Here is a 26,784-nt window from a genome sequence, read left to right as displayed (position 1 = left end):
GATGTAGTCCCTAGCACATGGGAGGTGTTAAATTCATGTTTGAGAATAAGGAAAAGGTAGCAAGAGGGGAATAAGAAATAATTTCTATGATATCATAGCAATCTTACAATTGTGTGATTTTCTGTGGGATTTCACAGTGTGGGAAACTGATAATTGAGTTCCTTCCTGGCTCATTGGAGTAAGAAGAGAATCCACAACACCTCGATTTCATTCTTCTACATTACAAATTGAGGCAGAATTTAAGAGAATTAGTCATTTTCTGTAGGAGCGGGAGCCTTCTTGCCAAAGGAGATGGCCCACTGGGAAGTAAAGGCCACTTGGCAGGAATCCATCTTACTCACTTGAAGCCAACATCAGCTTATATCCACTGCCTCCCTTCAGCCTAGAAGCTAAAGGATGAGAGCCACAGACAGAGCTGATAGAAACAGCCGTCAAGGTAATTATTTCAGAACAGTAAACCTCAAACTAAACCCAGAAGGAGAGAGTCCAAAAAAGCAGGGAAAACGTCTGGATAGAGTATAACTCAAGCCAATGGTACTCTGGGATTTTAGATTTCTCTTCTATTTCTACTATTTTTCTATTCTTGGAATTTCTTTCATTATGAATAGTTTCACTGCAGTGGCTCACAGAATATTGGCTCAGCCATTATCCTATCCCCACATCGATAGGATAGTAGAAGAACCTCTTGCAGAGGCTGCTAAAGCACAGAGTGGACACTCTATTACAGTTTGCGCCAATGGCCTGATAGAGATTGCTGAAGTCACTGGCTGAGTTGCATGCCCCTCTGTCCCGTCTTGGGTACAAAAAGAATCTCCAGAATTGACCATTACATTTCCCTTGAACACTCTCTAGGATAACATTAAAAATGTACATTACAGTTAGCCCAACTCTCTTTCCCAACATGATAGTGTACATTCTGACCTGAGAGCTTTGCATTGCCTCCAGCTCCTAATACAGCTCCTGGCAGGTGGTGTGGGTTCCATCGATATTTATTGAATTGGAGAGAAGAACCATTGGGATGGAATTGATGGAAAGATCTCTAAATTAGGCAAAGGGTGTGACTCAATCTTCTTCCATATTTTTTCCTCCTCAATTGGAAAAGGATGCCGATTTTGTTGTTAAAGAATAACTGAAAATATGAAAATTACATTTGAAGAAATCTACACAGCTGTTGATTTTGGAGATGAATTTTTCCAGCCAACACATGAGATTAACTGCAAGATCTCCTTTTTTCAAGAAATAAGTTTATGATCTTAGATAGACAAACTAAATCCAACGAAATATAGGTTCATAGACCCTGAGTTTGTTCAGACTGTAGCATTACCCAAACCTGCTAGTGGGGTGCCTCTTTTTGTAGCCTCAGATAAAAGACAAACTGCTAAACAAATATTGACTATGTGTTCTGAGTTTAAAAAACACTGAAATAGTTTTTTTAAAAAGCTCAGGGTGTCATGATTTTGACAGATTTTACTGGTTGGATAAAAACATCTAATGTCACATGCTCTGAAAACATAAAAATTAAGAAGTGATTTCTGCTGATTTCTTATGGAGGAAATAAAGTAAACAAAAATAAGAGAACTTTTCTCCCTCGAACACGTCTAGCGCCATGAAGTCGGAATAGAAAAAAGACAGAAAATATCTGACTAAAAAAAGGTCATTGTTTAGGTTAGAATGCTTTCTCCTAAAAAACTACCAGAATCTGTATTTTGTTTAATTTTTTATAGTATTTTAACCAAGCAGTTTGTTTTATCATTTCCAAACTCTTTGACACAGTGCCATGTATTAGAAATCACACGGATACCAAAGGTCATGTTCCCTGCATCACTCATTAACTATCAATAGCTTATACCATCTGCTATTCTTCACATTCTAGAATCAGTAGCACAGTAATTATGTACATTTTCTTCTATTAAACAATACGTTCTTTGGTCTACCATCAGTCCTCAGAAAAACTAAATGAGATTGCTGATATACCTATGTTGGGCATATTTGATACTGGATATTTTGGGCTTGTAAATTTAAAGTTTGAAGATAAGTGTGCTTGGAACACCTAACAACAGCAGGAAAATGCCAATATAGTCTAGTGATAGAGCCCAGACCAGATGGTTAGGACTTGTAAGAGGTTTAAATGTCAAAATATTTAAGCATTAAAAAGTCCTGTTAGGTAAGGAGCTTCAAAACCTGTCAAAACTACACAGCTAATGGCTCTGTAATAAAACATGTCCCCGAGCACAGAGTGGAGGCAAGAAAGAGCTAAAGGTTTTACAACTGCTAGGAAGGATGTTTCTACTGGGACATTCGCAGCAGTTACAAAAAACATCTATCACGGGGGCGCCTGGGTGGCTCAGTGGGTTAAAGCCTCTGCCTTTGGCTCAGGTCATAGTCTCAGGGTCCTGGGATGGAAACCTGCATCTGGCTCGCTGCTCAGCAGGGAGCCTCCTTCCCCCTCTCTCTGCCTGCCTCTGTGATCTCTGTCTCTGTGATCTCTGTCTCTCAAATAAATAAAATAAAATCTTGAAAAAAAAATCTATCACGTAGTATACAGCTGGCCAAACAGAACTTGTCCCTGATTTGGATATTTCAGCTATGGAAATCTTAATTGAATATAGTGGGAGTTTGTTCTTGTTACCAAGGAGAGTACAACTGAACCCTGGAAGGGGGCAAACATTATTCACACCTGTAATGAACACTGATCTTACAGCTACTTTATGTTAAGTATTTTACAGTATTTCTTTTTTTTTTTTTTTTTTTTTAGATTTCATTTATTTATTTGACACAGAGAGAGAGAGAGATCACAAGCAGGCAGGGAGGCAGGGAGAGAGGGGGATGCAGGCTCCCTGCTGAGCAGAGAGCCCAATGCGGGCTCGATCCCAGGACCCTGAGATCATGACCTGAGCTGAAGGCAGAGGCTTAACCCACGGAGCCACCTAGGCACCTCAGTACTTTACAGTATTTCTAAGAAGACACATATCTTTTTGGACCAGATATATTGCAAATATGCCCCCACTACCAGTTTAGCATACTGACATTACAAGTATTTGAACAGCCTGGCCAAATCTCTAAAAAGAAGGCTCTTAAGCAGCTAATAACCTAGGAAAATGAACAATAGTTAGAGACCTAACAGGATTACAAATAAATGAAAATCTGAGTTGAAGAAGAATGAGGAATCCGTGGAAACCTGCCAGAGATCTGAAGCTGGAGAACTGAAAGATCAAACAATTCTTTTCTGAAAGGAGAGAGAGAAAAAAGTAGAGTCGAAAGGTTAAATAAAAACAGAAAAATCATTCTTTCCAAAGGAAGTTAAATATATATATGGCAAAGGATGATAGATAAAGTAAGCATGCCCTAACTCACTTAACTCTGATGCCAAGAAAATATCTAAAGTAAATTTCTGATTGCTTTGTATTATATAAACAAATGCTCAAAGATACATTCAGGAAAGCTGATTTAATATATAAACGTAGGGCTTCTCTGTTTGAGGGAGTATCAGATCCACCCAAAGTGCTTTTTTGGAGTTAAGGTTCTTCCCACCACAGCCCCACTAGAGGAGGGATCATGATCTGGAGAGGAAGGGATTTTAACATTGAAAAGTCTCCTCTGGTGACTCTGATTTCCTGGCCAAAGTTTAGATCCACATGTTTATTGGTGGTTTACTGAGTCTGTGAAAAGATCAGAGCAGATATTTGGTGGTGGGGGTGGGGGGATGGGAATCAACCTCTGGAAAACTCACTCACTCCTGGAGTGGGAGAAGCTGCTTAACTGAAAAGGGTTCCCTTCATCCATCAGACTTGTTTGGTACTGGTGGCTGCCTCATAGTCAAAAGAGTGCTGGCAATGAGGAAGGGTCAGAGTAAAGGAAGAGGGGAAGGAGGTTAATTCCACAACTTTTGACAGCTGGAAGCAACATTTCTCCAGGGTGGGAGCCAATATCACAAAGATCTTGATACATCCCAGGAGGGAATTTCTTAATCTCTGCATAGATATTTTTTTCTTTACTTTTTCCCAGAAAAGGACCTAAAAAGATCAGACAAAGCTGAGAATGAAAACTCAGAAGGGGTTTTCTTGGCTTGAGCAAAAAAGAACTAGAGGAAGAGGGAAAAAAGAACTAGAGGAAGAGGAAGGCTGAGAGCCCTTGTATTCAGCATCCAGAAAGGAGGTGGGGTGCCTTTGAGAAGTGAGAGGACCACCCAGGTGTGGTTTCTTAAGTCCTACAGGGTCCCCTGAAAGTTCTAGGCTCTGGGAGCCTGTGAGGGAAGGTGAGGTGGTGAGAGGCATCTCCATATAATCTGTATATTTCAACCCTAGAGGAGCGTAGACAGACTGAATGAAAAATATCTAAGCATGACTTTAGAGAGTTTTACCCCTCAGGTAACTCTTTTTGCAAGGTCAGTGCTTAAGCAACTAGGTGGGGGAAGGGGAGGAGATAAGCTAGGAAATCACAAATTCCTGTCCTGGAGAAAGTCAAGGGAAGGAGGATTCACAGGGGTCTCTCTCTGCATTGTGGTGTCTAGGGACTGGATGTCTGGAATCCCTGCCTCCTTTTGGCTGCTTGGGAGCCAAAGAGGGTCTGGTTATAGGCTCAGTTCAACAACCTTCTCCCCCAAACACCCTTCTGACACCACCCCCCACTCCCAGCCATTGCAGAAAAGTGACCCCTTGCTCTTACTCTGTGCCTTCATTGTGGGGTGTGTAGTTGGTGACTAAGTGGTCACAATGGCCCATTTTCACCCTCTGCTTTGCCTTGACTAAACTTGAGTCAGGCTTCCTTCCTCCCCACCCAATTCTGAATGTCAGCTTGCCTGAAAATCTGAGCAAGTACTAAAATGCAGAACATGTTTCCTTGTCAGCTTATTCCCCAAATCCGGGACCACAGAGACGCATTTCTTGTCAAACCCCGCAGGTCAGTCATGCCTTCTGTCTACTTCCTCTCATCTGCCCAACTTTCCCTTACTGCGTATTCCGCTTACCATATAAAAGCTTTTTTGTTTGGTTTGAAATGCTTACAGATTTCCGAGATCAGAGCTCTCTCTGTATTGCAATAGTCTTTCTTTCTAATTAAAGTCTCTCCCTATCTAAGTCTGGATTTTTTTTTTTTTTTTGACGTTAGTATGTAGTTAAGAGTGATTTCAGGTAAGTCTGAGCCCCCCACTGGTGGGGAATGAGGTTTTGGGGGTCGGGGTATTTGTGTTTTTCTTGGGAAAAGCAAGAAGACATGACAGGCAGGGCTCTCTTTTGAACTTCAACTTTCCAGAGGAGAATGGATTTATAAATGAGGAGGTTCAAGGCTTTGCGTTCTAGGCGCCGCTGGCAGGGCCAGGGAATCGTTGGTTGAAAAACACCGTTAGGATCACTGCTAGGGGCCAGGGGGTGTGCTTTGGCACGGTTTGGGGGAGGAGAACAAGGAGTGAGGGATGGGACGGGCGGGGGCAGGAGTGGATGGTACGTGAAGAGTTACTGGAAACGGCGCTTCCGTGGGCGAGCTGGGGGTGGGGAGGTGAAAGGTGGTCTCAGCCTCAGCGCGGGGAGGTCGTGGAGCGGCGGCGCGAGCGGCCGGAGCAGCAGCAGCAGCGAGCGGGACGGAGTTAGGACCGCTCGGAGCGCCCAGGTCTCGAGGTAGTGTAAGGTTTGCAATCCTTCCACTTGCTGGCAGTTGCAGAAGAAGATCTGCTTTTAAGTGAAACGTTCAGGCCACCCCTCCGAGGGCTGCGGCTTCCCGGGCTCGCTTCTTTCTCTCTCCCTCCTCCGGCCCTCGCGCTCACTCTTTAATTTGCACGCGCCCCTAAGTTTGCCGAAAGCTCGCTGCCACTCGGAGCCGGTCCGGCCAGGCGCCGCGGGCGGGGGCGGGGAGCCCGGGAACCGCAATCCAGAAGCATCGTGGGCCATGTATATTTCATCAAATGGACTTTGGGTGCGTCGCGTCTCACAGCCATCAACGCTATGTGCAGTGACATTTCTGACTTGAGTGGAGGAATGCGCGAAGGAAGCCCGGGCGAAATTGTTACTAGAGGATCTTCTTGGCGCCAATGCTAATTGTCCTGATTTATGTCCCTTCTGACTAAGCTCAACGTCTTCATCTGAAATAAAATGAAAGCTGTGCCAAGCGAGGTAGAACCGCCCGGCCGCTGGTTCTGATCCCCGGGAATCGGGAAATCGTCCTGCAGCTTAAAAAAAATAATAATAAAATAAAATAAAAAGAGAGAGAGAGAGAAGAGAGAGAGAGAGGAAAAAAATAGAAATAGAAAAAAAAAATCCCCAGTAAAAGTTTAAGGCGAGAAGTGGCAGAGGCAGTGGCGCGAGGAGGCGCGGAGAAGAGCCGGCAAGCGGGGGACTGGGCTGGCAAGACCTCCCGAAGGCTGCGATTTCATTATTAATATCACTATATTTTTGGAGGGAGAGGCACCTTTCTCATCCTCTCTTCCTCTCCGCCCACCCCTGTTCCCTCCCCCTCATCTACCTGTCAAAGTCACTGATCTTTTGCATTTCGGAAGAGGACGTCAACGGGAAGGAATTCCCCCTCTCGGCGAGGGCTCCGAGAGGGGGCGACGCGCAGGAGGCTCCCCCTCAGGGGCCCGCGACGAAGGTAATTAAGCGGCGGGGAGTGGCGGGCCGGCGCGGGGCTCCGGGTGCGCGGAGTCCTCTCCCACCGCAGGCCGAGCGCGAGCGGTACCCCGGGGCTGCGGCGGCGGCGGCGGCGGCGGCGGCTCGGGTCCACACCCCACCCCTCCCGCTCCTCCCGCGCCCCGGAGGACGCTCGGCGGGAGCTGCCGCCGCCCGCCCGTGCGCTGCTCGCGGGCTCAGCTGCCGCGGCCGCCGCCCGAGGCGCACCCGGCTGGGCAGGGCCGCCGCCCCGCGCCGTCGGTCGGCTCCCGGCCGGCGCAAGGGCAAGCGGGCCACACGGTAAGTGCAGCCGGCGTCCCCCTCCTCCGGCGACCCGCGCTTCTAGACTTTGCCCCTCTCCCCCGGGCTCCCTCCCTCCGTCCCTCCCTCCGCCCCCTCCCCCCCTGCGATCCACAGGCGGGAGGGAGGCTCCGGGTGGGCGAGGAACTTTGTGAAGCGCCTTGAGGAGGCAGCGCGCGGAGCCGCGGCGCGCACACAACCCGCACACTCTGACACCCACACAACGAGTCTTCCTGGGTGTGCGCCCCGAGCGGGTTAGGGGTGTGTGTGTGTGTGTGTGTGTGTGTGTGTTCTGTGTGTGTGTCTGTGTCTGTGTTGCATCCGGAGCCTGGGCGCTGGGTGGGTGCCTCGGTGGACGGACTCACAGGCATCCGGCGCGCTCGCCCTCTCACACACACACCTGGCCACACACACGCACCGGAGGGTTCTTTTTTCCCTTTTTGCCAGTTGTCTCTGCTTTGGGGAAAAACTTGCCCTCTTGCTGGCCCTGCGGAGCTGGTGGCCACACTGAGAGCTTTTGAAGTCCCCTTCTTTTAATCTCCGTTATTGGTGCGAGATTAAAGCATTACTATCCCATGGTGTGCAGCTGGGGAGATGGGAGAATTGAAAGAGGACCTGACTTGGTGTAGGAATGCTTTGGAATATTTTCTCAGATTCTTTACTGGCATTACTTTAAGCGGTTGATGGATTTAGCTAGAGACATTGAATTCCTGTCCTCTATGGATCTGTGGATATCTATATATAATACAAATAATCCCGAATATTATTGGGCCCAAAATAACCAATTAAGTGATTCATACCAGGGAAAAGTTAGATAAAAAAAGAAACTGCGCCCTCTGCTGTTTATTGTAGTAACCTCACCCGGGGACCTCCACCCCCCACCCCATCCATTTAGGAGGTTGTCATCTTGCAGGGCTTGCCGGAAAATTCCTAGCGGGGATTTTAAAGCAACTTTATTTGGTAAAGTCGGTGGTTGCGTTCCCATCATCGCATCAGGTATAGATTTCCAGAGAGTAGAAGCTTTTGTTACCCCACTCCTCTTCCATTCTTCTCTCTACTCGGAATGGTAATGGAGCCACTCGTTATCATAACAGTTTGTCAATCTTGGGAATGGAAAATTCTGAGTAAGATTCAGAATTCCACTAAACATATGGTGTATCTGGCAGTAGATTTGCTCTAGAAATAAGGCCCTGTTTTATGACTGAAAATACTAAAAGTTGTCTTACAGAAACGAGGGGAAATTCACCAGAAAGATCTCCAACAAAATCATTTATTCGAATTTACTTAATGGTTAAGCTCCTTAGAAAAAGTTTCCCAGAAATTCACTTTTTCAGAGAAGGAGCAAGGTTTTTGTAATTTGTCTAGCCCTTGAGAGCATCTCTAACCTGTGGGGGAATTAGCAACCTCAGATTTCATTAAGTATTTTGTGTCACTTTGAATGTCTTACCCACCCACCCCTCTTTCTCTTTGGCAAAGAAAAGGCAGCTCAATAACTGTTCAAGATTCTTTTGGAAGATAAGCGGCTTTCAGTTTTTCATTAAGATAAAATTTGGGTATTTGCACGTGGATCAGGACACAAAGGAAAAAAATGCATCAAGTGTTTTGCATTTACTGTTGTTCCAGCTTATGTATGTAGGGAATATATTTCCTTTTCTCTTCCAGATGCCATGAAATGACATCTATTTCACCACTAAAGATCAACATGAGGGCATTCAGAATTTCATCTGTGGCTATTAATGTGGTTATATTTCCTATTGTGAAATTTAAGAGCGATTATCTTAAATTTTTGTAAGACAACAGTTTATTTTATTTGCACACAAAGCTTTTTATTCTTTTCTGTTGAGATTTTTGTTTTGTCAGCTTTCACAGGGCATGTGTGTTAAAGTGATTCAGGTTAGCTTTTTTAGGTGACGCTAATGTATTTTGCAGTTTCCTTTTGTATATTTGCAATTGGTGCAACTACTTGTCTGCTTCTATTACTATTCCAAAAAAAATCAGGTAATATGTCAAAAAATTTAAACAATTATGCTTTTATTTGATGTTTTCTAAGTATTGTGAAGATTTGGAGAATTTTAGAGTTACAAGAGCATAAAGTCGCTTGGAAAGAAATAAGATTTCATGCAAATCAGAAAGTCAGTTATTATGTTAACAAAAACAAGTGTGTGTGTGTGTGTGTGTGTGTGTGTGTGTGTGTAGATATTATAGGTCAGTAAGAGATATAGTGTACTTTAAAAAAGAATGTTATCTTCAGAATCCAGAGTTTTGTTTCAAAACTTCAGGTGGGTGTAGATTTTCTTAAATGTGCGTTTGAAACCTTGGATGTCTGAAATTGCCTACATAAGAAGGAAAGATTTGTTGTTCTATGGTAATGAAATACCAGATTTCTTCCAGGCTTAACTGATTCTGAAATAATTTTATGTATTATCCCATCCCCTAACATCCTGCCAAGTATATGCTATCTGATTTCTCTAATCATTCTGTCAGTGAAAACTGAGATCTTTCAAATACTAAGGTGTGCTATTTGGTTTTATTAAGAATCTCATGATAGGCAGTTGCTCATAATACCCAATCAAGGATGAGTAAAATATGTCAATGATGTTTCAGTACTTGTTAAATTCCTTATATTTTGAGAGACAGTTAACAAAAGGGTAGAAGCAAATGTTTCCCATTTAAGATGCTAGAAAATGCTTTCTTCACAACAATAAATAAATGCAAAAAGCATTCAGTATATCTTAAATATCTCATCTAGTCAATCTCACTACAACAGTGTTGGAATCTGCTAATTTTGGTAGGTTATAGCATTTGGGGATATCTTAATCTCTTTATACTTTTCACTCAATGAAATGTGATTATAGTTAGTGTTCTTTTTGTTCCTTCCCATTCAGAAACATGCCTATTTATAAAATTCTTAATGTCTATGAGGAATGAGTCAATAGCTGTCTATTTCAGGTGCCCCTGTATTTATGGAATAAATAGCCTACTACTACCACCCCCACCTCCTAGTGAGATTATATAATAAAACGAATGAGCTAGAGTTAACGGATTTACTGTCAATATTTTCCTCTCAGTTGATGAAATTGGCATTTTTTTTTTTTAAGAATGTAATTGTCTATACCATTGACCACTACTACTCCCATGTACTATTTTGGAAGGCTTCTTTTCTGATGAGAAAAGGCCTGTGAAATTCCTTCTCCAAAGTTATTTCCAGGTGGAAGGAAATTAGCTTCAGAATCCTGGAAAAAGATGTCCTGTGGATGCAAAGCCATGTTATAGCCCCTTTTAGTCCAGATCAATAACATCTGTCAACTTGAGGATATGACATAATTTTATATTTTCATATTGGCTCTGCAAATTTATATACCAATGAGAGTCTATGGAGTTCTCATAGCATATTAATGGATATTTTTATTAAAGAGGACTTCTCAGCGCTTTAGTGCGCAGATAGAGATGACGGCATTATTTGAAAACAGTTCGTTCCCAAGGTTTGCAAAGCAAAGAACTGGTACCTGGGGCTGCATGGAGCTCTTCTGAAGCTGCTCACATTTAGGTGATGTGGATACCTGAGGCAGTTTCAAAGCCCCCATTACTTGGCAATTAGGTCAGTTATGGGCCAGAAGGGGTTGGTATGGTATACTAAATCCCCAAATATGTCATTGACTGTCCTTCTCATCATCCGTTTGCCTAACTATTTGCTGTGATGACCTAGCTTTTAAGAAGCTGTCGATGATTTTAACCTGGTTGAACGCATAGCCCGATGGGAACTGGTACCATTAGGCAATAGAGGTTGGGGTAAATAGTATTCTATTTTCATATCATTTTATTGTCTTCGAAAACTCCATAATTAGACTGAGTAGCAAATTCCCCATTTTGACAGAGGCCTCTTTTCCACTGTGTGTCCTGGAAATTCATAGTTTTAATTTCTTCTTAATTTTAAATTAAGAGGATTTTCTTTGAAGTGTAAGTGGCACTAAACAAAAGTAAGGAGACCCGACATGAAGAATACATTCTAGATTACATGCTACAAATACAAAAATTAGAATGAAATTAAGCAATTATGTTAAAGAACAGCTTAGTGACCCTCTGCTCCTGATCTGTAATATGCCGTGGTCAATATCTTTTTCTGTGTCAATGGGAGCTCATTAAATGTAAATTCTGCAGACTAACTGAGCCATGCCATATTAGTGCTTGCCAAAGCTTGACATTTTTAATACATTAATAATATGTCTGTAATGTAATGGAAAACTATTAATCACAACTGGTTATGTGCCAGAAATTTAAGCTATAATTGGCTGCTTCTTGTCAAGAATGTCTGTCGCACAGTCCTGCAACTGCCTAATATTCAAATATCTTGCACTCCTCTGCATTTTTCCTTGTCAGTTCTCTAAATTAGATCAATGGTATAGTCCATAATTCTGTGTAATGACCATCATTATAATTCCGCTATTCTTTAATGAGAATTCGTTATATTGGGATTGCTGTTGTGTCAAGAAATAGTAACAGGTTCACATACATTTCCTTACTGCCCAAATTTTCCACGTACATCTATGTGGTCATCCTTTACTCAGTGGTTGCAATAAGGCAAAATGTGGATAAAGACAGAGTTACAAAGAATAAATAAATTAGAGGGTAACATTTACTGGTTTAAAAAAAGTGAAGGTTAATCTCGGAGCATTCAAATTTATACTTAAGGTCACATTTTAAAAACAGTATTAAAAACTAACTCATAATTTTCACTCAATTCAAACTCAGAGCAGTCCATTCCCTGTCTTTCAAGATTATATTGTTCTTGATAAAGAAGTTGCTATGTATTTGAACCTAAGAATTGAAGTTAATACTTTCTAGTCTAGTAGATTTTACACTTCTTCTGTTGTAATGCCCAGGCCCAGCTCCCCAACAGCCCATGAAAGTGTTTGTTCTTGTTATAATGAAGTAGTAAACACAGTTGAAAAATGCATCTAGAAAATGTGCATTTGTATTATTTTAACACCTTTACAGATTATTAATTGTCAAATTGTTGGACGTTTCTGAAAATATCAATTTAAGATTACCACTGAGCCTGAAAAAGCAGAGGGCTGCAGTAGCCAAAACACATGCTTCTCTATGATTTCTTTCCCTTTAGTTTAAGATATCAAAATGTGCCCAACACACCTATGTGTTATAAGGAGGAGACAGATTCAAATCTGCAGTTTATACATGTTTAGACAAACTGCTAATTATTGCTTCATAGGAACTCAAATATTCAACACTTTTCCTAATAGAAAATACCACAAATTACAGCTGTATGATAACATTTTATGAATTGAATATAATGAAAATTGCACTTGCATCCATAAAGCAATTATTATAAATTACTTTGCTATGGAAACACTATTCAACCATCCGTTGGCATTTCATAGTGTCTGTGGCTGAGTTCATTTCAAGATGGTGCATTATTTAAATATATTGACTTCCTTTTATAAGATTGTTTGAAGATAGCAAAATTCCCTATTTAAAGCGCCTAATGTGAATTAAAGGGTCCGTAATGATATTTTCTAAACTGCAGGCTTTTTTTGTCCTTTTCCAGTTGTTTAAAAAACAGTTACTGGGACTCTGACAATATGAACGAACTAATTACACAAATACCTCTTTTTTACACCTGGTTTCCAAATATTGTTGTTTGGTTTGACTTGGACAATGATTTCTAAAGAGCAAAGTTGCCAGTTCACCTCTCCAATGACTAGGACCCATGCTTGTGGAGGGTGCATTATCAGCTAACCCAAAGTACTGTTAAATAGTAATTTTTATTTTCTCTTAGAATTAGTGCCATATTATTCTGCTTCATGGCCTGTTAACTCACCCTCAGCTATTTTTATGTGTGCATTTTAAATTGTGCTTTTTACTACAGAGCTTTTAGTTTTAAAGCAGCGTATAATACTCGCCTTTGGGACAAATTCTCGTCTTCTGTTACAGAAAGTAAGTGCAAATGCAGATGTAATGGCTATAAAAAGATGTAAGAAAATAGAAGATTCTTGTGAAAAGAAAATTTGCTCCTTTGGTTTTATTTTTGAGTATTTTTTTTCTAGGGAGCCAAGTTATCTTTATCACTAACTGCAACTAAACAAAAGAGGCTAAATTCTTCCAATATAATGAGCAAATCCAAGGGGACAGCCTTGTGCCAACAATGCTGGTTTTCACTCCAGCTAACAAAAGCTAAGAAATGTACAAGGAATTTAGAGATTTTTAGGGTCTCTTTGCCAATAGACAAAAGGCATACAAGTAGTTGTCACTTTTTTGTCATTGTTATAAAAGCATTCATTTCACCCATTGTTCTCCTGGAAGATTTTCTAGCACTGCAATTCATGAGAAATGTTTAAATCTAGCTGCTTGCTCTCAGTTTTGTCAAGGTGGAAATATAATTTTTGAAGTGAGGACGTGTAACTCACCTGGGACCTGCACATCTGTCTTTGTTATGGAAGAGTTAAATCCTTCATATCAAGATTCTCCCCAATGTGAGTGATTTCTGTGGTTTGCTCATTCTAGCAAGGCAGCAGAGTAAAGGTTATCCATATTACACCAATTTGCTTTATATTGCATCAAACCTCCCAAATGTCAACATATCACACAGTTTGTAATGCATTGATTCTGGGGCAATAACTCTTACTCTTATTGTTTCTTAAAGGGTGTTGGTGCCAGAAGGAAAGAATGATTGATGAGAAACAGACACCCGGCTATAGACACTCATCCTTTTGCTTCAGATACTGATATCCTGGTGCGTCTGAGCATCCCTCGTGAGCCGTGGGCACCGAGGATCACCCAGGGTTATCGGATGTACGGCAGGAGAGCCATCACTTTGCTAAATCATTCTCCGCCACTGGACATCTTTTACAAACACCAAACCAGACGCGAATCTAATAGATATGTTCTAGGACAACAAAAAAGCGGCAAGTTATTGTCAACGCCTAACGCCCAAGTATGTTAGGCTTCCACCAAAGTCCTCAATATACCTGAACGCGCACAGTATCGACCCTTTGCTTTTAGATTTGGAATCTACATTGAGGTTTCATCCTCTTTTTTTTTTTTTTTAAATATACAGACCTACCTACATATAGACATATATGTGTATGTAAAATAGACATAGCTCACAGATAATCAAACCCTGCTTTATTACTGCGAAGATTGCTAAGAATTTAGAGATGTATTTGTCAAGATTCCTGTCAATTCATGCCCTTTGGGTTACAGTGTCCTCGGTGATGCAGCCCTACCCTTTGGTATGGGGACATTATGACGTGTGTAAGACTCAGATTTACACAGAAGAAGGGAAAGTTTGGGATTACATGGCGTGTCAGCCGGAATCCACGGACATGACCAAATATCTGAAAGTAAAACTAGATCCTCCGGACATTACCTGTGGAGACCCTCCTGAGACGTTCTGTGCAATGGTGAGGCAGCCCTTTTGCATAACTATTTCCTATGAAGTGGGAAGGTGTCGTATACGTGTGCAAGTGTGGTGAGGGTAAAGACTCGACTCACGCAATGAGCCGAATCTGCGGGGGGCAGATCTGTGCTAACAGATCCTTCCTTCTCAATGGAGGCTGGCTTGCGGGACCTGGAATTACACGTTGCAGTGTGACTGATGCACTGGAATGTACCTTCTGTCTTCCTGCAAACCAAAGCTTCCACTGAGACTGATGTACTGTATATAAATTATAAAAGAAAAAGTTCAACTGAAGGTTAAATTTCAGATTGGAGTCTGGGAATATGATTAGGTCATATGCATCATGGTAAAGGATAAACTCCTTTGGTAAACCGAGCTTAAAAACACAAAGGTTTTTTCACATACCTGTATGAGGCCAGTCCCGAATTTTGTAGTTCAAGGCTAGATTAGAGTTCATGTTTATCCTCATCTGGATGCTGCTGGGATGTGGAAGTCTTTGCTTAGGAGATCAGTGAGAAGAGAAGCAAGGAGAGAGGAGCTAATGCCTCTAGAAAAGTCTCATTTGTCAACTCATGCAGCCCCTTATTTTCAAGGGTCACAGTTTTCTATGGGTATTTTAAATATGATTGTTGGAATGTTGAAAATGCATTTGCTGGAAAGTAATGACCTGGGCATACAAATTCAGATACCATCCTTTGATAAGCAGAATTACAGAATTCATTGTTTTTGTGGTGTACATAAGTCTTTTCCTGGGCAGAGAGTTAAATCCTAGGTGAAAAGGTAACATTGGAGTGATGCATTGAATTTTCACTTAGGACGTGGTTGAAAGTTTACCTATAAGGTAAGGAGTTTGATGATTAACATGATGTAAGTCAAAGTGCTAAAGAATTCAGACAGTATATTCATTTGGTTTATGTCAGTGTTTTTCTTTATTATAGGTGGTCTTTATTTGACACTGGAATTGTGATCCCATTTCTCTCCACATAACAGATATAATCATATGGCAGATTTTAATAGTATTCTTACTTGACTTTATTATCTTGAACCTGGCCTGGCATTTTCAGGATAGTGAAACTATTAATCAAAGTAGCATCTGTTCACAGTCCCCAGTGAGTTAAATTAGCATAAGATCATCTTAGACCTAGCACTGTAGAAAAGGTTTTGTAACAGGAAACAATTTTGAGCAATAAAGAGTGTTTTTACGTAAAAGCTAACGGCTTGCCATTTTTCAGAACTGCCTTTGGGGACTGGTTTGAATTATAGTCTAAACCCGATTTTGTGGAAAGTGAGAAAAAGAGCTTGGCTATTAGGTGTCACTATGACTAAAGTGGCCTGAAAGACTAAATATTTCAAAGAGAGGACCGGTCTTTCTGGGAAACAGGTATGTGGTTTGAACAAAAGGGGAAAAACACTACGTTTTAGAAACCAGAAACTTCCAAAAGAGGAGTTTATTCCAACACATTAGCAAAACTATGATAAATCTGTAAAAGAGCAGGGACATTTGTTGGCTTTATAGAAAGGTGTTTGATAATCTCTCATAAAAGGTCAAATTTAGGGTCTCACTACAAATCTGTGGAGCAATTGCTGGGTAGGTAATAGGTCATGTAGTTTTCCACTCCTCACAGCAAGAGAATGAGTTCTGGGCCAGCTTTTCGTGTTATGAAGGTCACTGTAGCTCTGTTTATTGGCTTACGTGACACTTGTAGTGATATGCCTATTCTGGAATTGTTTAATAATTTACAAATCTAAGTAATATAGCAGATCTTCTTCTTAGGGTGCCCTTTCCACTCACATCGGCCCTGTATGGTGTGTTCAGCCTGTGCTTTAAAAGCACAGCTTTCCTGATCTCCACCCCTGGCAAGAGAACGCTGGCTGACCCCTGCTCCTGTCCTCATGTGGAGGGTTTACTTGGTGTCTTCAGTGTGCCTCTGTTTCCTACCATGAGTGGAAAAGGGCACATTACAGAACTTTGCATGGCTGCCTTTCATGGGGACATGGTCTAAAGCCTTTAAACAAGTCCGTTGCCTCCCAGTTCACTAGCTATGTGATATTAGAAACCAAAAGAGAAAAAAGAATTAAAATGATATCCCCCAGCTTTCTCAAGAGTAGTAATGTGAATACTTAATACGTTTACCCCCAAATGCACAGGGTAGTCAGATGCAGATACTTGGAGGCCTTGGTGCATTTAAGTTTGTCAATGGGCAGAATTGTTTTCCAAGGGAGAGTGTAAGATTTGCAGGATGTTACCTATCAATGCTTTATTTGAACTCCTTAATATGCATATGACTGGCATAGCAGATTTAATAACCTATCCTTTAAACACAGACTTTGGGACTATTTCTAAGCATATTATATGCCAAGTCAACAACAATGGCCTAATACAGCAACACTTCTTCTCTGTAGTTTTGGATTTTCCATAAAACTCTTTAGCGTAAGGGTTCCTGACACAAGGCTGTAAAGCTGTCTTGGGATGCTGTCGTATCAGACCCGTGTAGGTGCTCCTTAGCCCAAGGTCTAATGGGAATCCATAAAGTCATTTGTGTTATGACTTTCCCGTTCTTTCCTCCTTGACACATGCATCCGTACCTGCTCCCTCAGGGTCGTTAGTGCCCATTACATCAGGGGAGCTGCCACAGAAGCACAGTCACTCCTTAGCCCTTATATGTAAATGTTTGCTTGCAAAGTGGTTTCAGAAATCACCCGCTCTGTTGCTGACACCCTTTTTAGCTATGAGTATAACAATTCTGAACACCAAGGGGCCATTTGGTGAGAGAAAGACCCTGAAGTTCCCATAGCTGATTTGTTTTGTATAAAGTTGAAGTTCATTGGTGATGCGTGAAGAGCCACTCTTGCTGCCTTTTCGCCCATGCCCCATCCTCACATGGCAGTGACCACTCAGGGAGGAAGTGTATAGTTTATTGTAAAATTTTAGGGGAAAAGGGCCACATGATTCCACTTGAAAATAGATCTCTGCTTCCTAACCTGGATGACCTATTTAATAATTCTTCAATGTCTAGTGATTTTAAATGGTTGTCTATTAATACTACCAGCATTTGTGAATGTTAATCTTATGGGAGCACTCTGACATTTCTACTTATGTGAATAGAATAGCGGAAACAAATACACACACACATATGAATTGGTATCAGACCATACTTTTTCTTTTTAATTTAATATATTCCTTTTAAGGATCTGAGAGGTAGAAGAGGGTTAGCCTTTTTTGTTTTTGTTTTTTGTTGTTGTTGTTGTTAGGCTGGGTCAGTATGTTCCTATAGATCATGTCCTTCTCCCAGCCACAAAAAAACCTTTCCATAGCCCAGCTTTGTCAGAAAACACAGATCATCTAGTGACTGCAATTTGTTTCAATTTGCATAAAGAGCAAATAGGATGATCTGAACCTGCATGTAAAGCTGAAGTGAAAACACAGAGCTCTGACTTGTTCTTTGTGTTTAGACAAACTTCGCTGTCATATCTCCACGCAACACCCCAGTGGCTTAAAAATGGCAAAATTATCTGCAATTATCTCCAGCCTGCAGCTAATTTTCTGGATAAGTTAAACAGAAGCTTTGAAAGGGAGCCTGCAGACGGGAGAAGTCATGTGCGTTTGTACAATGGCTGGTGTGGAAGTGCTGATGGCTATGGAAATGTGAACCCCCGAGAGCTGCTACGGATTTCAGAGCCAATCAAAACTAAATTAGGAAACAAAGATTATTAAAAAGTCTTCTGTGCATGTAATCTTGGCATAATATTATGAGGTGGACATTAAGTGTTTCCCTTGGAGACTCCGGCATCATTAATGCAGTGTGCCTTTAATTACAAGTAGACTCATATTACTAAAAAATGGAGAAAATAAAGTACTCAGAGGGGTCGTTAGCAATACCCTCATTATGTTTACTGAAATAATTAAAAGAAAGGGTGTAATTTTTCTGAATAAAATGTCAGAATTTGAAATGAAAATGGATTTTCTTTAGGAAATTTACTAATGGCTGCCCGCACTCTTGATAGGCATTTATTCAAGTACCATAACAGGTCTATTAACGATCATTCCATATTGTGCTATTTCTAGGTAGACTCCTATTAAGAAAAAAAAAAGACTTTAATTATTGCAAGCATTGTGGATAGAACATATTTCATTGTGTTCAAATGGAATTTAGGAAAGTAGTGGAAAGCCTTTGTGTTTTATGATATTAAAGGAACCCAGTGGGATGAGCGAGCAGTAATGCATAGTCAGAGGGCTATCTATAACTTACATTTCAAATCTGATATCAGTGCAGGTTGCCATCTGGTGGCTATCAGGTGGCCTTTGAGAAATTAATTTGATAAACTCAGTTACATTTTCAGTGACGGGGCATTAATATCAATTTTCCAAAAGCTGGAAATGACATTGACTTATATAATAATCAAATAAGCTTAAAATATACTCTGTTCACATGAAACATAATTCAATCAATGAATGAAGTTTTAATAACAGTGACATCTTTCATTTGAACTGATTTATCCCTTAATTAGCCCAGAATGGAATTTTTAAAAAACCTTCAGTTCCGTCTTTATTAACACTTCCTTGTTATTTAGTTCATTATTTGGACTTATTTCTTAGAAAAGCTTAATTCATGTTTGCAATGAATTAAGTTTCACGAAGATCAATCTTTTTGAAGTATCCCTGTACCAAGTATTTCCTTATTGAGGAGCCTACAAGAGCTCCTTATTATCTGTTGCATCAAGTTTTAAAATCTGGTTATATTCAACTTTATTTCTCACTATTTCCCACTGGGACCCTATGGCACATCCAGGGGACTTAGGGATAGCGATCTGATGGGCAGAGGACTGCTGCATTTGGGTTGAGTCTCATTGGCACAGCATGCACCATATATAGGTGGGGGAGTGTTGGAAGGATGCTGGGAAAGATTACTGTGGGTCTAACAGAACTTAAAACTGTATTATGTCACTAAATATTCTCAGACAGTGTTCTCTAAGTGCAGAAGTGCCTCAGTCTCTGATGGGCTGATGCTTCACAAATATTATTCCAGGCTACTGAATGCAGTGATGTGAACTGAGCATAGAACACATGCAAAACCAAGAGGTGATGGTGAGAATCCAAGTTAAATAGCATGTGTTCCCTGCCTCCAAAGGAAGTAGAGAAGAGTCCTAAGCAAGATGAATATGAAGCAGTGTGTACTCAGAGGATGGGGGAGCAGACAAGCATAGCCAGCACTCAGAATTTAAAGGTGAAACATTATTTTGCTATGTATCAGAGGGCCACTTGGAGAATACTATCTGGTAGTCAAGTGCCTAATGTTAGACAGTGTCTGAGAAAGATACAAAAAGCTTGGGTGGGGCAGATTCAAGCACAGTGTTTAAATGACAGCCTAGTGGCCTGGTTAATGGTAGAATGATCTTATATCTAGCAGTATGGAGGAGGAGCAAAAAATCGTAGAACCTGATGGGTTAGATAGACCTCTGTATGTGTGCATATATGTTATATATATAATGTATGTGTGTATATAGGTATTTTTAACTTAGTTGATGGTGGAGTATGCTGAGTAAGATTAGCATGGCTCATCTGTCTGGAGCTCCAATATTACACAAAGATTAAGGGGAACATTTAACTGAATCTACAAATGCAAGATTTTTAAAGGTGGAACATTAGAAAATAATAAGTGCCTTGTAGTGGATCAATTTGAAGTACCTTCTCTGTCCCCCAAGAATTAATCTTGTTTGCTCTCAGTCTAGGGGAATATCACTTGAAAAGTGTGAGAGGCAATCTCCTAAAAAATACCTTAGCCCTTCCAGATTGTTTTGGGATCTCAGGCATATTCTCCAGATTTTGTGTGTATGTGTGTGTGGGGGGGGGGGTTCTCTTCTAGCTTTGGGACTGTACATAGGATGGGTCTTGGGCTGGCATCTTGATCCTCTGACCTTAAGGACTAGGGTCATCCCATAGGAAGTCCCTCATCTCATGTGTTTTCTTTATGAGGAGAAGCAGAGGACATTTCTCTTGCTTGGAATAGTCTGTGCTCCTCTCTACTTTTCTCAAGTCCATCCATCCTTCAAGGTCTATGTGAGGTTGGCTTCTCTATACACGCTTTCTGCGAATTTCAGCTCCTATCATTTTCTTCGATATATATCTGTATTAGCCCTGCCTATGTACTGCTATTACTGTATGGCACCATTTAGCACTTGTTACATCTTATTGACTAATGCACCCACATGCACATGTGTTTCATGTGTTTATGCTGCCTCTTTATCTGAATCACTACTCTTTTTTTTTATGATTTTATTTATTTATTTTGAGAGAGAGAGAAAGCATGGGGTGGAGCAGAGGAGGGGGGAAAGGGGAGAGGGAAGGAATCCCAAGCAGACTTCTTGCTGAGCAGGAGGCCCAACACTGGATTGGATCTCACAACCCTGAGATCATGACATGAGCTGAAACAAGAGTCGGATGCTCAATGGGCTGAGCCACCCCGGCACCCCTGGATCACTACTCTTCAAATGAGATGATATGTAGGCGAGAGCTTACTGTACTTTGTGATGCCCAGTAGGAACTCAACAGAGACTACACTACTATTTTTTTGCTTCTCTACCTCATAACATTTACTATTTTCCTAGGCAACAAATAAATGTCTTTAATTTATTAATTGATCAATTCATTGAATATGGTACTTGATTTTCTAGATTGTTTTCTATTTCTTGAGAACTTTTTTCATGTATCTGCTTTTTTTCCTCTTCAAATTAAGAGACAACTAGAAAAATTTAGCTACCGTACTTGGGAAGCTTATGAGGATGTTCTCAAGAGAGTTGGGAGAAGCAAAATCTACTCAGCGTTCCAACACTGAGAATGATATATGAGGGATTTTCAAATTCCATTTCTAATTGAATCTTTTAAATGTATTTTTCCAAATAGAAAATTTTGAAACAATAGAAGAGCTTAACACACCACGTTGAAATCATTTTGCCATATTTCTTACAAGTCTTTCTCTCTCTAAATATGTATATTTTGTTTCACAAAATTGGAACCATATCAAGTACATTTTTTCCTCTTTTTTCATTTACTACTACAGTTTTAGCATTTTCTTGTATGATTATGTATTCTTAGAACATATGATTTTGATAGCTATAGATATCCTATCATGTGGGTATACAGTATTTCATTACCCTCTCACCTCAACAACTTGATGTTCTTTGCTTTTCTTTTTCTATTGGTTATGTGCAGTGATGAACATATATAGTATAGTCTTTCTTATTGAACATATCCTTCTTCTCCCACATCTGAAACCTTCCATGTTAAACACACGTGTTTTTAGATTGTCAAGCTCATTGTATCATATTTAGCTGATGCTAAAGTATAGGGCTGTATTCTTGTGTTCTCATGGATGGAATCATTACTGAACGAAATAGCATTCTATATGTCAGTCATGGGGACTGAAATCAGCATGTGTGACTTAGGCACTTCTCTCTGGGCCTTGCTTTTGTGTGGACTTGGAGAGTGTCTAAAGATAGGAGGAAGACAGCTTCTGCTACACAATAGAGAGCAAAGTCGGGGGACCTCTTTAGGAGCAACAAGCTAAGGATGAGCAAATTACACCTTGTAAACTGTACATGTGGCTTTAAAACTTGCTTTAAATTGATCCACAGTGAGAAACACATTTTATATTACAACCCATTAAACACACACTATCCCACATACACAATGCAAACAAAAGCTTTACAAAAAAGTATTTACCCTTCCTATGTGCTCTGCCCTCTGATACATTTTTCTTCCTTTATATTTCTTTTTCATTTTAACAGATAATTGAAAATTGTATATTGATTATGATCCATGGATTGTAAGTAGGATTGTTTTTGAAACTTTGAATAAATGGAAAAATACCATCCTCATCATTGTAGAACTTCCTTTTTTAATTCAACATTATATGTTTGAGATATACTGCTGTGTAGTATTCTACTGTGTGGGTATTTTTTTTTAAATTTATTTATTTGTTAGAGAGAGAGCGAGCGAGCACAGGCAGACAGAGTGGCAGGCAGAGGCAGAGGGAGAAGCAGGCTCCCCGCCGAGCAAGGAGCCCGATGTGGGACTCGATCCCAGGACGCTGGGATCATGACCTGAGCCGAAGGCAGCCGCTTAACCAACTGAGCCACCCAGGCATCCCATGTGTGGGTATTTCTTTAACCAATCTTCTGTTTCTAGACTTTTAGGTTGTTTGGTTTTCATGCTTTAAGGCTCTTAACTGGAGTCAAATTGTCCTCCAGAAAGCTGATTAGTATACTCTGTTTTTAAGCATTTTACAAAAATGTGGTAGGCATGAGATTCTCATCAATACTGGAAAGTATATTCTTAAAATTTCTTCTAACATAGGACTTTAGCAGATAAATGAAAATACATACTTTACCAAAAATAATAATGATAAAATTATCTTTATTGTTACCCCCTTTTCTGCTAAGATAAAGACCTCTAACATTTTGCATTGATAAATGAGCTATCAGAAGGTGAGATGACATTTAGTTTTTCAAGGATGTATTTTTTGCTTATTGACTAGGTAGGTTTTTGATATGTTTCTTGACCATTCACATTTTTGTATTCCTAGTTGTAGTAGTTTTTGCACTTTTTGCCCTTTTTCCTAATTTTTCTGTTAAAAATTTTATATAAAATACGTAAATTTGGGCCTTTTAAACAGACACCATTTTTTTGGTCAGTTGATTAATTTAAAAATATGAGTATCTTTTCCTCCAGAAGAACATGTCCTGTTTCAGAGATTTTTATACACCCTTCATTTTGTGGAAATTTTATACTCTTGAACAGGATTTTGGTGGCAGAGAGTTACCATCTCAGGGCTGAAAAAAATTTCTCAGGACTGAGAAAAATTCATCTAAGTACCTGCTCAAATCTTTGGTCTAATGTAAGAACTTGGAAAAGTTGACATTTACCCTAAGTAAAGCCCCCCTTTTCACTGACAATCAGTCCTTTGGAAACAGTTACTTACTGAAACATATTAATTCTATAAAGTGGCTGTTGTGAAATCTGCTTTGGTTTTAACTCACCAGGCCAATGGGCAGACTAGTTTTTCATGTGCCATGTTTAGATTTCAGAATTTCTTTTCCTACAAAAGGGGAAAGTGATGAAAGTTGTTTCACACGCATAATATTGGAAAAGAACTTACTGAGATTGGCAGGTTGTAAGTTCCTTCTCATCTTTCTGGGAATAGATAGATTCACATAGTATCAGTTCCATGAAAATTAAAGATGTGAGCTAAGGAAGAAGCCAGAATTGGTTTTCCTTCTTTGACCTACTTTGAAACTGACTTCTAAAATATTAAATGAAGAATTGAGCTGGATATTGCTTCAGTACAGAGATATAGTCCTTTTTCTTTCCAGAGGGTTGGTGTCCATTGAGAGGTCTAGCGGCTCACATTATAATCAGGTCATGTCTGAACAATGATTTTTCACTGTTCCATGTAACTTTCTGTTTCTTTCCTGTGGCTCTCTTTCCTTCCTGGAAATGACAAAATGAAGAAATCAAATATACTTCCGAGCAATTCTCTCTCAAGGGAGAGGAGAATTCAACGTACATGGTCAACACAAGTTACAGACGAGGATGTGTGCAGGATAGAGAAAGTGAGCTGGTGGGCCATCTGAGGTTGGCTGTGATGCCTGGACCACTCCATGAGAAATCTGATTTCAAAGTTTAGAAGACTAAACTTGTACAGGGTGTTAGGGAGCATCAGTGTGTCTACTGACTGACTCAGAATCACATTCTCTTTAGCTATCACTGTAGTCAGCGCTGTAAGAGTGCCTAGCACAGTGTGAAGCCTACAGTAGTACTTAATACATGCTTGCTGAACTGAACTCCTGCTGCATTTTTACAAGTTATGTTTGTAGTTGATCTTTATCAAGAACTTACATGGTGCCATGCACCGGACTAAACACCTTTGTTTGTTCATGTCTGTAGTCCTGTCATTGTCCTTATTTATCAGGTGGAGTGATTGAGGCATGAGGTTAAATAACTTTTCCAACCAAGTAGTGGGAACAGGATATAAACCCAGGCAGTCTGACATGGATGTCCTACTCTTAAACCATACCATAAATTCTTCCCTAATTTTATTTGTCATATGTGAGATACAACCATCATGAAAACCTTTTTAAAAATAACATTTATGATTTGGACTATGAGCACAACACTATGATTTTGTTATTTAAAAAGCCTTTTATCTGAAATAACCTCAGAAAATTGGATTCTGTAAACAGAGTGTGGGGAATGTTGGAAATACACATTATGTGATGAGTGTCTTCATTCAGGGATAAGAGAACCAATCAACAGTGTTTGTTTCCATTCCTGCTTTCTTTTCCATTAACGTGTTCATATAAATGGAAATAAGCTGTTAGAAATCATACAGAGTGGAGTACATATTGTGTTCACCATCTAAAACCAGAATAATAAGTCAGCAACTGTTGGCTAGTTAACAAAATCATATTCTTGTGGGGGAGGTGTTGAGAAAAGTAGTTAGTGTGATGCTTTTGATTTTTTTTAACAGTATCAATAACAACTGTTACATGCTGTCTCCACTCAGTTGTCTAGTAGGCATTTTAAACTTAACACATTTACTATAGAACTCTTGATTTCTTCTCCCCAAATGGATTTTGCCTGTAGTCTTTCCCATATCTATAAACAGCATCTTATATTTATCTAGTTGCTCAAGATGAAAAATCTAGGAATCCTCTTTAACTCCTTTATGTCCCTCACAACACATATCAGCAAGTCCTGTGGGCTAAACCTTCAGAAATCTATCCCAAATCAGATTGCTTTTTACCCTCTCTCCTTCTAACAACTAGGTCCCAACCAGCTTTATATCCAGGCTAGACCCCTGCAGTATTTCCTAACTGATCTCCTTGCTTGCAAACTCTTGCCCTGTTACCAAATTCATGTTCTATAATATTATAATATATCATATATCATAATATAACATGTAATATAAATATATTATAGAAATATACACATATAGTGTAAATATAATATACAAATAAAATATGTAATATAAATATTATGTAATTAGGGAATATAATTACATAATATACATATGGATAAAATTTTAAACACCTGAATCAATCAGGTCCTGTCCTTGTTCAATTTCCTCCCTAGCTGTGTCCCATTAATAATTAAATCTAAACCCTTACTACTGCCTGAAAGGTCTTATGTAATCTGGTCCTTAAAAACCTCTTTGAAGTCCACTCTGATCACTCCCTACCTTGCTCACTCCAGTCTGCCTGCAACTTCTTGGTGTTCCACATAAAACTATGTTTATTCTTGCCTTGTTGTTTGGATCCACATTCTCAAAATCTTCCCAAAACTCCCTCCCACCTTTTATTCAAGTCTCTGCTAAAAAAACCTTTTGTAAGGAAGCCTATCTGATCACCTTATTTAAATAGCATCTCTTTCCCACTCTATCCCATTCCTTGATCCTGCTTAATATTTTCTTCATTAAATTTATTATAGAGGGTGATATTCAAACTATTTAACAACTGGGACAGCATCAACACAAAACAATCAGAAAAGACATCTATGGATATGCCTTACTCGATACCATCTGACTGAATATCAGTTCCAATGACTAGACATTTATTATGTTATATACTGCTCATATACTTATGTCCCTTTTCTCTTCCACAATATAATATCCAGAGGACAGGAACTTTGTCTTATGTCTGTCCATGGTAGGGCTCAACAAATACTTGTTGAATGAATGAATGGGCTGCTAACACAGAGATATGTTAATTTGATGATAGGATTCATATCAGAGATTATTGCTCTAATACATACATGGTCTTTAAAGTACTTAAGCTACGTTGAAGGTCCTTAATCTTGAAGGTATCATAAACATTTTCTTCTTTTTTTTGTTTTTAAAATTAAAAGTATAGAACCAATATAACAAATATATATACACCCAGCACTTAAAATTAACAATGATGAAGTTACATTGTTTTCATTAGGATTTTAAAACATGAATAAACATTACCTACCAAGTCAAAACCATCTTGTTTCCTTCCCCTGGTCTGTTCCTTGCCTCCCTTTTCCAGAGGAAACCAGTATCATAAATGTAGGGTAGTTCCCTGTAGTCCATGTTTTGGTATTTTTTTTACATGAAGCTTATATGTTCATAAACAAATTATAGTTTTGACTTTGGGTTTTTTAATGTTACTATGTGGAAAAACTATTCTGTAACTTTTTCATTCAATGTTATTTTCATAAATTATATTTTTTGGTCTGTATGATCTATTTCATTCATATTAAAATGCTATCTGTCTATTCCATTGGATACATATATTCTTCAATTGTGGGAATTTAGCAAGTTTTATTTGTTTGTTTGTTTTTAGTTTTTTGTAATTACAATCCACCCAGCAAGAAACATCTTCATACCTAGATCTTGGTGCATGTGAGCAAGAGTTCTTTTGTCTTGTTCTGTTTATTTTAAGGTGTGCACATAG

At 39.7% G+C, this 26,784-nt stretch overlaps 1 protein-coding gene across 2 annotated transcripts in view; it reads left to right on the top strand.

Moving 5' to 3' along the window:
• The first annotated feature begins 5,239 nt into the window (after positions 1 to 5,239).
• NTNG1 (netrin G1) overlaps positions 5,240 to 26,784 on the top strand; it is a 335,602-nt gene continuing 314,057 nt past the window's right edge. For both annotated transcript variants that reach the window (XM_080801281.1, XM_080801280.1), the window contains exons 1-2: positions 5,240 to 6,579; positions 13,555 to 14,314. In XM_080801281.1, coding sequence (XP_080657407.1) covers positions 14,069 to 14,314 — 246 coding nt within the window. In that variant the 5' untranslated portion in view covers positions 5,240 to 6,579; positions 13,555 to 14,068. The remainder of the gene's footprint in view (positions 6,580 to 13,554; positions 14,315 to 26,784) is intronic.

The sequence above is a fragment of the Martes martes genome (assembly GCF_963455335.1).
Source record: "Martes martes genome assembly, chromosome: 4".
Lineage (NCBI taxonomy): Eukaryota > Metazoa > Chordata > Mammalia > Carnivora > Mustelidae > Martes > Martes martes.
Note: the sequence above shows the minus strand (reverse complement) of the source record. Positions and strands in the feature narration are given on the sequence as shown.